Consider the following 12,358-nt stretch of genomic DNA (forward strand, 5'->3'; position numbering starts at 1 on the left):
AGAGATCCCTCCTGCACATAGCTCAGTGTGCAGTGGCTCTCAGACTGGTCTGCAGCACCTGGGCTCTGTGCCAGGGAAAGAAGAGGCTGTTGACAGGCGTCTCCTTTGGAAAATGTCAGGAGTCCTCAAACTGCAAAGTGTCAAATGATATCAGTTTAATGGTTAAGGGGGTATTTTACATTTTTTAGAAGAGCTGAGTGCACTCCCACCAATACAGGTGGGAGGAGGTCAGGGCTGATTTTCAGCTGCACAGCAGACAGAAAGGGGGAGAGGAGAACTCAGTGGTCACAGTCTGAGCTTTTGTTGGTATCACCTTTGGTGGGGTTTGCTGCTTGTTTGCGTAGGGCAGGAACTTTCCTGTCACTGGGGCTGGGAAGAGATCAGAAGTCTTGACAGGTCTTTAAACCAGACACCATTACAAGTTAACCAATCCTACATAATATTCCTCCTATCTACATCACAGAACTGCACATGCTGCTTTGGGCATGGCCTGTTCCAGTCTGCTCAGCACACAGAGAAAAATATATCCATGGAATTCTCAAAATTCTCCCCTTTTTTTCCTGTAATTACAGACAAAAGAAATAAGATACCATTCAGCTCTACAGCCCAGGAGTTTATGATTTAAGCCATGTGTTTTTAGAGTAGCATCAGTTATCAACAATAATAATCCACAGTAGTGCACCTGTGGTTTTAGGATTTTGGCTTTAGGCATTGCTACGTTTTTGCCAGACTCGTTCTACCTTCCCAATCTACAAATGTGCCTTGAAGAATGAGGCATCCCTTAAAACATGGAGATTATTTTTATCACAGGACCCAGCAGATTTCTGTTGAAGTGTTTCAGAGTGTAAATTAAAAATATATGCTGTAAAGCAGACACTGTTCCTGTCATCCCAGTTTGTGAGCTGTACATATGGGAGTATGTAAAAAGCAGAGTGTGCTGTGCAGGGATCTGGATGGATAATAAAACAGCTGCCTCGTAGATTCCATCTGCTTTCTGTACTGAATCTTTTTAGGTACCAGACATTTTTCAGTGTTGTTATTTTCTCCCCTTTTTTTTTTTAATTGAGTGTTCAGTTGAGGTCCAGCACGTTGTCCCAAAGCACTGCGGATCTCCTGCAGCCTGATGTGTGTGAGCCTGGGCACATTCAGGACGGGGTATCTCTCTCCCATGTCTAATTGGCTTGAAAACACACCAGCAGCTTTTAAACCAGTCCTGAATTTCAGAAGGAAGTGGGATATTCATGTAGAAAAGCTTTGTTTTGGAAATCATTGGAAACACCCCTCACTGCTAATTGAGAAACACTTCTGTCTACACGTACTGACAAACCAGTTTTCATCTGTGTTTCCTTATGCATTTCTCTCTGGTTGCACTTGTTGCTGCACGTGAACCAGCACCTCTAATGTACTCACAAAGGCTCTGTTTTGAATACTACTTTAAAAAAAAATCTCAAAAGACATCCACAATTAGTTTGAGATAATGCTCTGCTCACGAGCTGTTACCTCACAGACCAAAAATGATCTTTTTGTAATGTTTTCTTTAGTATAAAAAACCTAAATAGCTGTGCTGTGAAAGTTCCCTGGGCATATAATAGCTACTTTATGAGATGTGGGATCTGTAATTTTTAAGTAGTATTTTGATAGTGTAAAAAGGAATATAAGATTTTTCTTCTTCCAGCATCTCATAGCTTAAGTCACTTGTCTGATAATTAGTAAACCAGTGCCAGATCTGCAGCCATAAAATTGGCTTTCTGCAAATTTTCTGTCCTGTTGCTTTACAAGTATTTCGAACAAGACAATTAAGCAAATATCCAGAGGAAAAAGGTATGCTGGTAAACAGCTACTGGTGAGGAAGTGCTAATTTAGACATTTCTCCCCTTCACAGAAAACGAGAGTACACACATTTAGGACGGTACCTAGAGCAGCAATTTAGCAGCTTTTAGCACTGTAGCCCTGTGCTGGTTCCTGCCCAGCCTCCTCACAGCCCAGGTAATTAAGTTGATGTTCCAACACAGCTTCACCTGCTGACCTTTCAGAAACAATGTGTTTTGCTGCATTAACAAATTAACTTCAAATCAGTGGCTCTTCCAGTAAATATGGTGTGCCCAGAGTTGGAACACGCTTGCCTGTCCTGTTGTGGTGCAGACAGTGAGACCAAGGCTGGAAATGAAGCCCTGTTACAGAGGGTGTTGTGCCCACTGCCCCTGCCTGCTCTGCTCTGTGCTGCCCAGCACTGATCCAAGCCATCGTATTGCCCTGGGAATGTGCAGCTTGGCTCACTCTTCTGTTCAGATCTCTTCAGGGCTCAGAAGTGCAATACATCCGAGGCCTCAAAACAAACTGTGTTCCTGGTAGCTCTTCAGTGGGTAAGATAAATCTGAGCGTGAGGGCTGGATTTGCCTGTGTTGTTACAAGCACTGGGGTCACAGTTCTGAGAGTTAACACGACGCCTGTTTAGAAGTCCAAGAGACACAAAAGTTTCTACACCTTTAATCTTTTCCCAGAGCAGCATTTGTATGTGTCTTTATTGTGGAAACACATAGAATTATTTTTTGATCAGAGATGAAAGCTTAATCATGTGTGATATCTAAATCTCAGCTGGAAAAAATAATGCAGTGACAGGATAAGGATATGAAAGTATTGTCACCTGCAAAGGAGTAGTTTGTTGTAATACAAATGCATTGGGTATTTGTAGTGTATTTATTTTCACTTACCCAGAGCTAAAGGGATGCTTGCACAAGTAGTTTTGAGTTCCAGGCCATGTCATCTGGGCAGTGCATTCCGACCTCGAGCCAGGACAGGAGCTGAGCACGTGCTCACCTCCAAGTGTATGGAAAGTTTAACTGGAAAGTTTTTCCCGTGCTCTTAAATGTCTGGTTTGAGGCCTTTCCCATAATCCTTCACAAGCACTAAAACCACTCTTGAGGTTTTAGTGAAAGCGTTTTTGAGTGTCCTGCTCTCCCTTGGCATAAATGTAGTCTAGAACATTTGGGCCTTGAGGGCCACGAATCCTCCTTGAGCATCTTTGTTGTCTCAGTAAATTTTGGCTGACTGGTCTGGAGTGCTGCTCCTGCTGCCTTTGGTGTGACAGCAGCTGTGTCCAGCCCACGTCAGCAGCAGACGTGGGGACCTGTCCTGTCGTGGCAGGTCTCAGGTCATGGGATTTGCCACTGTTTTGGAAAAATCAAATAAGGAAAAGGGCCATTCGTGAGGTGAGTATGAAGGTGAAGGCCGTGCTGTCAGCTGCTCGTGCCGCCTGTGCCAGGAGGTGGGAGTGTTCCCTGCAGGTGACTTTAATGCACTTTCCACTTTGCCGCCGCAGCACAGACTCCGCCCGCCCCGGCCGCCGCCGCCCCGGATCCAGCGCTCGGCCCGGCCCGTGAGTAGCTGGGGTTTGTCTCCCTGCACAGCTTAACCCTGCCTGAGCTGCCTCCTCCAGCACTACTAAACCTGGCCCTGGGACTGTCCAGCCGCACAAGCCGTGTGTGAGCTGTGCTCCTGACTCTCTCTCAGCACAGCGCCCGGGGGGCTCTGCTTCTCTCTGGAGTCCTGCAGCTCTGCAGGTAACGGGGCTGCTCTGCCAGGCTCCTCTGACCTCTGTGGGCATTGCTACCCAGAAAGCCTGCTGGGCTGGCAGAAGTTTTAGCCAGTGAGCTTTTGAAGACTTGCACTGAACTCAAATACGAAAGGAAGCAGAAGTCTGAAGAGAAAATATTTATTCTCTGCAAGTTATGCTTTAAATTACTTTGGGATGCTTAATTGTTCTCCATGGGACAGCTGGGTGAGTAGAGTTGAAGAAAGCAGATGGATGTTTGGGCGGTAGGACACTGGTACCACGCTGTGGAGGACATACACTGAGTCATTCCAGTGTAAAACAGGCATGGCAGGTTGGCCAGGGGAAGGGACTCTGCCATGGAAGGACTGCACAGAAATTACTGGCAGTGCAGTACCTGTCCTGTGTTAGGCAGGGATACCTTATTTCAGCAGGTTTTACCCCAAAACACTCCCTGTAGGACAGTTGTTGTCTATGAACTCTGCCAGATGGCTTGAAAACTGGAGACTCTGCTGGATCTGCACCAAATTTTTATTTTTTGTAGTAGGGCAGGCAATAGGTATCAGTTTAGGAGGGGTGTTGGTTTTTGCAACAGCCTTGGAAGATATTTATGTCTATTCAGGACTTCAGCTTCATGAATATAATTCTCCCAAATCATCTTACTTCTTGCTTCCTTACACATACACACATGTTCATAAGAAAGAGAGAGATGCAAGTTTTCAAATCTAGTCTTGCTAAAACTTGTTAAAGTATGTTTTGGATGAGCAGGTAACTGGTTAACAAGTGCACTTGGGTGTGTGTTTTAACTTTTGATCTCTGGTGCATGTTCCTGTGTTACATTTCAATAGCATGTGTTTCTTCTCCTCCTCCTTAACTCTGGGTGTCCAGCTTAACAGAGTCACTTCTATGGATTTTTGCTCTGAAGATTTCTGTTTTCTGTGTTTAAAAAGGAGCACTGACTGTGTTTATGTGTGTTCTGTTAAATATGATTGGCGTGGGAGACCCCCCCGGGTTGTTCCACCGGGATCAGATGTTCCCTGTTCCGTGGGGTTCCTGTGGTGCTTCAGTGCCCTCGTGTTCCGTGGCTGGCAGGTGTATGAGGGCATGTTGTGACTCCTCTGCACCAGAGCTGCTGAACAGTGTTGTTCAGATGGAGTCATTTATGACACGGGTTTATTACGTTTATACATTTATTACACGCTAAGACTGTTTAATCTCCCAGCTGTAGTGCATTAATAGTCCTCCCTGTGATGTGTTTGGTTCAACTGTCTTTGCTCCCAATGTGATTGATAAAAGGTTGGAAATGTAATAATGAAAGCTCCTGTTGCATTCATCTGGCTGTGTCAATAAGTGGAACAGAAAGGCTTCATTCATCAAGAGGAAATTCAAGATAAATGTAAATGATTATAATCACTCCCAAAAATATGCTTGTACCAAATATACATAAATTTGTTGTTGTTCAGAACTGTTATTTGGCTTTTAATAGTTGAAACACATTTGTGTGTGTGTAAATAATACTTTGTGCAGCTGCTTTTCCCCTCTCTCAGTCTTGGCAGCTATTCCAGAGGTGGGTACCAGCAAGTCAGTGATCCTGGCCTTGTGCACAAGCACTGAGGGAGGACACCAGGTCCCTCTGCTCTTCCAGCTAGGGCCACATAAGAGCAGAATTCCTGGGAAATTCTTACTGCTGCAGGGAGGACTCAATGGGCACTAGTGCTTGCAATATGAGTCACTGCTAATAATAAAGCCAAAAACACACCAAAGAAAGGCTAAGGAAGCAGAACAGAGATGTTCTTTGCATTCTGCTGGTTTGGAAATGAGCTGTGGTGGTATTATGAAAGAGAGAGGGTTGTTGCTTATAATTAATGGAGATCTGTTTGGTCTAACAGTGGCTGTTTGGAAACTTTATTCAATTAGAAAAAGTTAAAATATAATAATTATGCCTAATGTTGATGGGGACAGTAATAAGCACATTCAGCCCTTCTGCCCTGGGAGTTTACCTTTGTTCTTTTGGCAGTGTGCTCACGTAATTGGATTTGTTTGATACTTTTGCATTTGATAAGCATTTAACCTTGCCTGTTTTTCTATGTGAGGCTCAAAATCCAGCAAGGAATGACTTGATTCCCGGCTTTTCCTGCAGTTCCCCCTGAACAATGCCCTAAATCCCCCTTGGCACGTCACCCTGCTCTGCCCTGGGCCGGTGGCCCCGGAGCCACCCCAAACTGTGCTCTGTGTCCCTGCTCCAGCACACCCCCAGAGGTGAAAGTGTCCCCAGCCCGGTGACACCCAGCTTTGCACATCAGCTCCCAGCTCCCGTTTAATTAAACAGCTGCTTTCTCCCTCTCCTTCCCCCTTCCCTCCGTGGCGCTCCCCTCTCCCCGGCCCTCCTGCCTCTCTCCCCCCTCTCTCTCTCGTCTCTGCCTGTTTTATCAGCCCTAATGAAGCAGTATTCTTCATCGATCCTGCTGATTGCCAGCCCATTCCTTTTGTTTGTTGGCACCGAGCCATTCTGCGCGCTCTGACAGCTCAGCTCCTCTAATTAGCTCTGTTGTTCTTTTCCCCATGTTTCACCACGTTGCAAGTTCAGTTGAAGTTGCCACAAACTTAATCCTTCCATTCCTGCCATAAATTCACATTCTTAAGCCGTCTTTATTGTAGAGAGGAGCAGCCTTGTGTGGGGACTGATCTCCAAGACCTTAACATCTGACCTTTCATAAGCCCTTTTTCCTAAGAAATAGTGGCAATACAGCTCTGGATTTCTCTATCATATCTGCTGTGCACCATTTCCTTTGAAATGAAAATTCAATGCAATAATGCTGCTGCTACCTTCTGCATGCTGGTGTGCAGGGCAGGAGCACTGCACACGATTTGATAGCTTTTTCCTGGCTGGAGGATTTGAGGGTTTATGTGCCTGGGAAGAAAAATACAAAAAAAATATAAAAAAAATTTTAAAAAAATTAAAAAAAATTCCTCCCCCAACAAATAATAATTAAAATGATCCGTGGTCTTTGTGTGTATGTAACAGGTTCGCCCCCCAAGGCCTCATGTGTCAAGAGACCCAAGAGCAACATCGGAGGTAGAGGGACGCAGGACTTCAGTTCCCAGCCCAGAACAGTAAGTACTTTGCTGCCCTGGCACTCACTGAAGGAGGCATTAAAAATACCTGCAGATCAAAGTTATTTTTGAACTTAACAAAAAATGGGATTTTTAAAATTTTTGGAACATTGTAGAGGAAGTGTGAAAAGGCAAGAAACCAAAGTTTGCTTATCAGAAAATTCTGGTTTGCCAGGTCTCACACAGTGGCATCAGCGTGGTCAGTGAGATTCTCAGGTGCTGGAGGTTTGTTCATCTCTGAGTTGGTTTGTTTTGCACTTTTCTTTGAAGGACATTGTCAGGCACAGCCCTGCAGACCCAGCCTGCTTGCCAGACTGTATCTGGGAGGTTCAGACCTGCCTGTTCCAGGGTGATGGCACAGAGGGCTGTGTCTGCTGGCAGAGGGCAGCACCAGGAGGGCTGTGAGGAGCTCTGTGCTGAGGGCTGGGAGGGCTTCACTGGCTGCCACAGTACCAGCAAATTCACCCCCCTTTACCTGTGACAGTAAAGGGGTGACATTCCAAACCAGCTGTGCTGCTGCAGCCAAGTGCTCCTGGATAGAACGTGTTGGTCTCCAAATCTGTCTGGTGTGTCCAAGCAGTGTGTGCTGTTACCTTGGAGAGGCTTTTTCAGCTGGTTTCACAGATGTTCCATATACCAGGACTTTTTTACAGAGCACCCAGTGCTGTGTGGGTACCTGAGGAGTTAGCAATGGGCCATCAAGGGAGACCCTGAGCAGAGGACTGGGTGTATTGGACTTGCCAGCACAGCCCAGGGGACAGAGCTGTGTGTGACAGACACAGGGGAGGCTGCACTGTGTGCACTTGGGAGCTGCAGCTGTTGGGTTCTCCGGGGTGTGGCTGCTCAGCTGTTCACGAGAGCTGAAGGTCCCAGCACCAAGTTCTGCTGGCACAGCCTGGCATTAGCTGCAGTTCTTAAGGGCCCCAATAAGGAGGTTCCACCCCTCTGTTGAGAAGCTGGGGAGCTTAAGGACTGTGCCTTTTGGTTGGGTGTCCTCAGACCCCCAGAGTGAAGAGCATGGGCAGCTTTTCCCAGCCTCTCCAGGTGGGGAGATGCCCTGGCTCTTACCTGAGCTGAACGGTCTCTGTTCAGCGTTGTTTGCCGTTTTCCAGCAGTTATTTGCCGTTTTCCAGTGGAATTTTGGTTGCCCTCTGGTGGAGCAGATGCAGAGCCTGCAAGGGGCCCGTGCTGGCCCTGCTCAGAGGTGACAGGGGTTTTTTAAACTGAAAGCATTTCCTTACTATTTGATCTGCGTGTAGGTGGAGGATAATTGAATCAGTGTCACACTTCTGTGTGTTCATCTGGAGGGTTCTGCACTTTGGGTTCCAAAGCTGCTGCCATTCCAGGGGGTTCACTGCTAACATGCATCCATCAGACTACAAATTAACAGAAACATGAATTTTAACCATACTATTTATACACCACAATATATATTTTCACTTGTGTTACCTGGTAGCGTTGGAGGTGAGGAAATCTATATCTTTAGTTACCTGAGTTAATTTTTTTAGTATGTATGAAAGGAAAGCATTGTTTGGGGGTGTCTGTGCTCATTTTTCAATCAGTCTTCAACTGAAGCACAGTGGGGCAGGAGCAGTGACTGCAAAGAACACCCAAGATCGTGGCCTCATGTCTATTGTTAAACCAGTGTGTTTAGAAGAGTCAGAATTGTCAGTGATTTTTTCTTCTATTTCAATAGAAAGTTTATTTCTTTAGAATTGTATCAATAACTCAAGGTTGTGATGTTTGGATTCTTAAAATTTGTCCTTAATCTAAAATTTATAATTTTTAAAAAGCTTTTCTAGCTCTAAGGTAACAGGAAGAGTTTGCAGAGAGAGCTCCGGAAATGCTGCATTACCAGCCAGGGCAGCCCTGACACTGGGCTGTGCCTCCTTAAACACAAATGAGCTGGTCACAGAAATAAGGTGTCGCATTTTCAGCAGATAGGCAGATTTCTGAGAGCTCCCTTTTACACCACAGCAAGATTTCCTATTAGCTGTGGAATAGGCTCTCCAGAGTGCTCTGGGATGTCTCCCAGCTGGCTCCCAGGGCCTGTGGAGCGGGAGGAAATGGAACAGGGCAATCAGAGGGTCGGGCTCCCAATTAGGGGGTGTCAGAGGCCCTGGGGTGCTGTGACAGGTCATTATGGCCCTGCCCCAGCCCTGGGCACTGCACAGGAGCTGCTGCATTCCCTGTGTCCAGGGAGAACGGGCCTGCAGGGCCGTGCTGGGCCTCACCAGATTTGGGGATGGAGTCAGTGGTGCTGTGCTGGATGGTGCAGGCTCGTGAGGCACATTAAATTCCAGGTGTAACCAGGCTCTCAGGGCTCCCCCACACAGCATCTGGGGATGGGAAGGTTTTCCCATGGCCTCACTGCAAGCAAGGAGCTCTGATAGTGTTCAGGATCTGTAGGAAGGGATTCCAAGGGTAGGTCTGAGCTGTGTTCAGGTGGAAGAGTTCCCAGGTAATCCCCTCAGTCCCAAGTCTCCTATTTCATACCAGCAGGAAAAAACCCATGCATCAAATCCCTCAGTTCTCTGCATTTCACTAAGAGGCACAAATTCCTTAATTCCTAGAGCTCCTGTATGGCTGTTCTTTACAAAACTATACCAATAAAAATGATTCTCCCTTAAGATTTGGGGAGCCCTTTTTAGGAGGATAATGTCAAGGTCCATAGACCCCTTTGTGCCATAATGCCTGTCCTCAGGAAAGAGCAACACTGTAATCAAATACACAATTTAATTTTCCCAGAACTGAAACATCCTTTAAAATTATCGCAGAATTCTCCTTATTAATTCCCATATCCTGCACCTCCCGTTTCTCTACGTATTTTTTTTCTATCTCAAGTACATTTAGGTGTCAATTAAATTTGAAATATCTACATTTGTCAGCATTTTCATTTTTGGCCAGCCGTGATGTGCCGCTGATTTGTCCATGCATCCTGACACATGAAAAAAGCTGCCGAGATGCAGGATGCTCCCTCATTAAGCGGGACCCGCCGTGGCGGCGGTGCCGGCGCCGCTCTGACACGGTATTTACGGGAGCGGGCGCTGTCAGCAGCTGTCACCGCCGCAGCGCCACAGGGACACCGGGCTGTGCGGGGCGGGGACCCTGCGCTGGGGCACGGACACGGCCCTTCCCCTTCTCCCTTCACCTTACCTCCCCCTTCCCCTTCTCCCTTCCCCTTTACCTCCCCCTTCCCCTGCTCCCTCCCCTTTACCTCCCCCTTCCCCTTCTCCCTTCCCCTTTCCCTCCCCCTTCTCCCTTCCCCTTTACCTACCTCTTCCCCTTATCCCTTTTACCCACCCCTTCCCCTCATCCCTTCCCCTTTACCTCTCCCCTTCCCCTTCTCCCTTCCCCTTTCCCTCCCCTTTCCCCTTCTCCCTTCCCCTTTCCCTCCCCTTTCCCCTTCTCCCTTACCCTTTACCTCCCCTTCCCCTTCACCTTTCCCTTCCACTTCCCCTTTCCCTCTTCCCCTTCCCTCTCCCTTTTCCTATATATATATATATATTATGTGGAAGTTCAGTGCCACTCTGGATTTCTGGACATCACATTAGGTTTTCTGGACTCATGTTAAATGGCAGCTTGCTCTCCTAAGACACAAAGACGTGTATCTGAGTTCAAAACACGAGTATTTATTAGGTGTCTTTGCTTTCTGCTTTAATTTAGGTGGAGCCTTTTATTAATGTAACTTGATTTTTTTTTTTTAATCATAGTCACTTTCTAAAAAGAAAAAAAAAATTAAAAAAATGTTCTGACAAATGGTTCCCACTGCAGTGGCCTCACCTCCCTTCCCCTGGATACCTGTTACAGCAGGAGAGGGGAAAGCACAGCAATGCCCCAGCTTCCATGGAGTAAGGCACGCTGATTTAACACCATCAGCTGCAGCCACTGCCACCTGTTGGAGACTTTGTATTAATTAGCTCTGTCCTGATTGTGAATAAACACTCATTGGCAGTGGCAGTGTCCAACTTCTCCTTTTCTGAGCTAATCTTTAAGAAATGATTTCAGTTTACCAGAGAGGAAGGAAACGTGTACTGGATGTTTCATATCCATCCTTGGGCAGTTTTGGTTTTATTCTGGAGTGAAGCAGTTTTAGTATGAAAAACAGGTAAAGGTAGGAACTGATACCCTGGAGTCAGCTCCTGTGTGTGCCAGGCTAATGCCAGTGGAAGTGTCTGTGGAGCAGCAGGGAGATGTGATGGATGTTTGCTTGCAGCCAGAGCTCCGAGCCGTGTGTCTGAAGAACAAGGAGATGCCCAACACCAGGGAATGTGGTGGGAGATGGGTTTGTGTGGCACCCCTGCACTGTGCTGTGACTGCAGCTCACAGGGCCCTTCCCGACCTCATGGCACCCTGGCCTGTGCCCCTGTGAGCCCTGGGCAGTGCAGGCAGCCAGTTCAGGGGGTTTTGGAGCCTCCACCTCTCGGGTTCTCTCCTCAGCAGCACTCGGTAACTGCCTTCTCTCTTCCTGTCCCCAGCCTGGTAAAGCCCATGCGACACTATACTGTCTTCCTCTCGGAGGACTCCTCTGATGATGAGTTTCAGCAGGAAGAGGATCCTGTCTCTGGCTTCTCTGAAAACTTTTTCTTCTCTGCTCCTTTCGAATGGTCTATCCTTTACTCTTTGGTTGTGCTCGTGCCGGCTGCCAACAGTGGGTTTTGCATTGCTCAGGGTGCCTGCTCCTGTACTGGCATTTTGGGAATGCTCCTGTGGTCTCTTTACAGTGCTTGGTGAATGTCCAGCATCTCTCCTGCTTGTTTGTTTTGATGTTGAGCAGCATGCAAAAGCATCCTCCTGCATGAACCACTGCAGCAGCCCACAGCCTGCGGGCTCACACAGACTGGAGCTCTGTGGGATGTCCCCCTGCCATTTGTCCTTTGTTCCAACGTGCTGCTCATGCTCCTGTCCAGACCTTCTGCTACTCTTCCTCGTGCGGTGCTACTGTGATTTTGGGTTGTCCTGTGAGCCTTGTTCAGTGTTTTGGGTTGTCCTGTGAGCCCTGGTTCAGGGCAGTAACCAGCCTTCTCCAGTGTTGATCCCAGCCTCTGGTCTGTCAGGTCCCACATCCCTGGGGACTCCCCGTGCCGTGTCCTCCCAGGGCGGTGGGTACAGTCTGACAATTACACAGGGAGCAGGAGGTTTGTTGGGTTTGTTTGTATCCACCTTTTGAATGGAACTTGTGGTACATTTTAACAAATGCAGTCACTGGCTTGACCAGAACCTGCAGAAGAGATTCCAGGGCACTGTGAGCCACTGCCTCAGAAATCCGTGTGGTGCCAGATCAAGGCAGTTGAGGAGCTGGGAGGTGGATCCTGGTCCCAACTGGAGCAGCTGGAGCCTGCTGGCCACACGCTGCTTGGACCAGGCTGGAGGAGGAGGCTCCAGTTGTGACAGGGGGTCTGCAGGTCCTGACATCCAGTGTGTGCTGCAGAGGGCAGGGTCAGGCTGAGGGAAGGGACGGGACTGCAGGTGGGTGGGATGGGGAGGTTAAGTAGTAAAGGTCACAAAAATGTTCCCTATCATGTTTGGGGTGGAGGAGGCCAGTCCTGATTGCAGAACGTTTGCTCAGGGGGTTTGCAGAGTGACTCAGTGCAGAGCACACAGGAGGTGAGACTGAAGGCACGACCAGGGTTTGAGATCCCCCTTCCCAAGGCCATGTCCCATCAGTGTCTGCCTTGTACCTGCAGTGTCACA

At 47.6% G+C, this 12,358-nt stretch overlaps 1 protein-coding gene across 1 annotated transcript in view; it reads left to right on the plus strand.

The window, feature by feature from the left end:
- DENND1A (DENN domain containing 1A) overlaps window positions 1–12,358 on the plus strand; it is a 155,934-nt gene that overhangs the window by 139,396 nt on the left and 4,180 nt on the right. Inside the window, 2 exon segments of the mRNA XM_032708612.1 lie at window positions 6,576–6,664; window positions 11,143–11,271. Of these exon segments, the coding sequence (XP_032564503.1) occupies window positions 6,576–6,664; window positions 11,143–11,271 (218 nt within the window).

Source organism: Chiroxiphia lanceolata, chromosome 21 (assembly GCF_009829145.1).
Source record: "Chiroxiphia lanceolata isolate bChiLan1 chromosome 21, bChiLan1.pri, whole genome shotgun sequence".
NCBI lineage: Eukaryota > Metazoa > Chordata > Aves > Passeriformes > Pipridae > Chiroxiphia > Chiroxiphia lanceolata.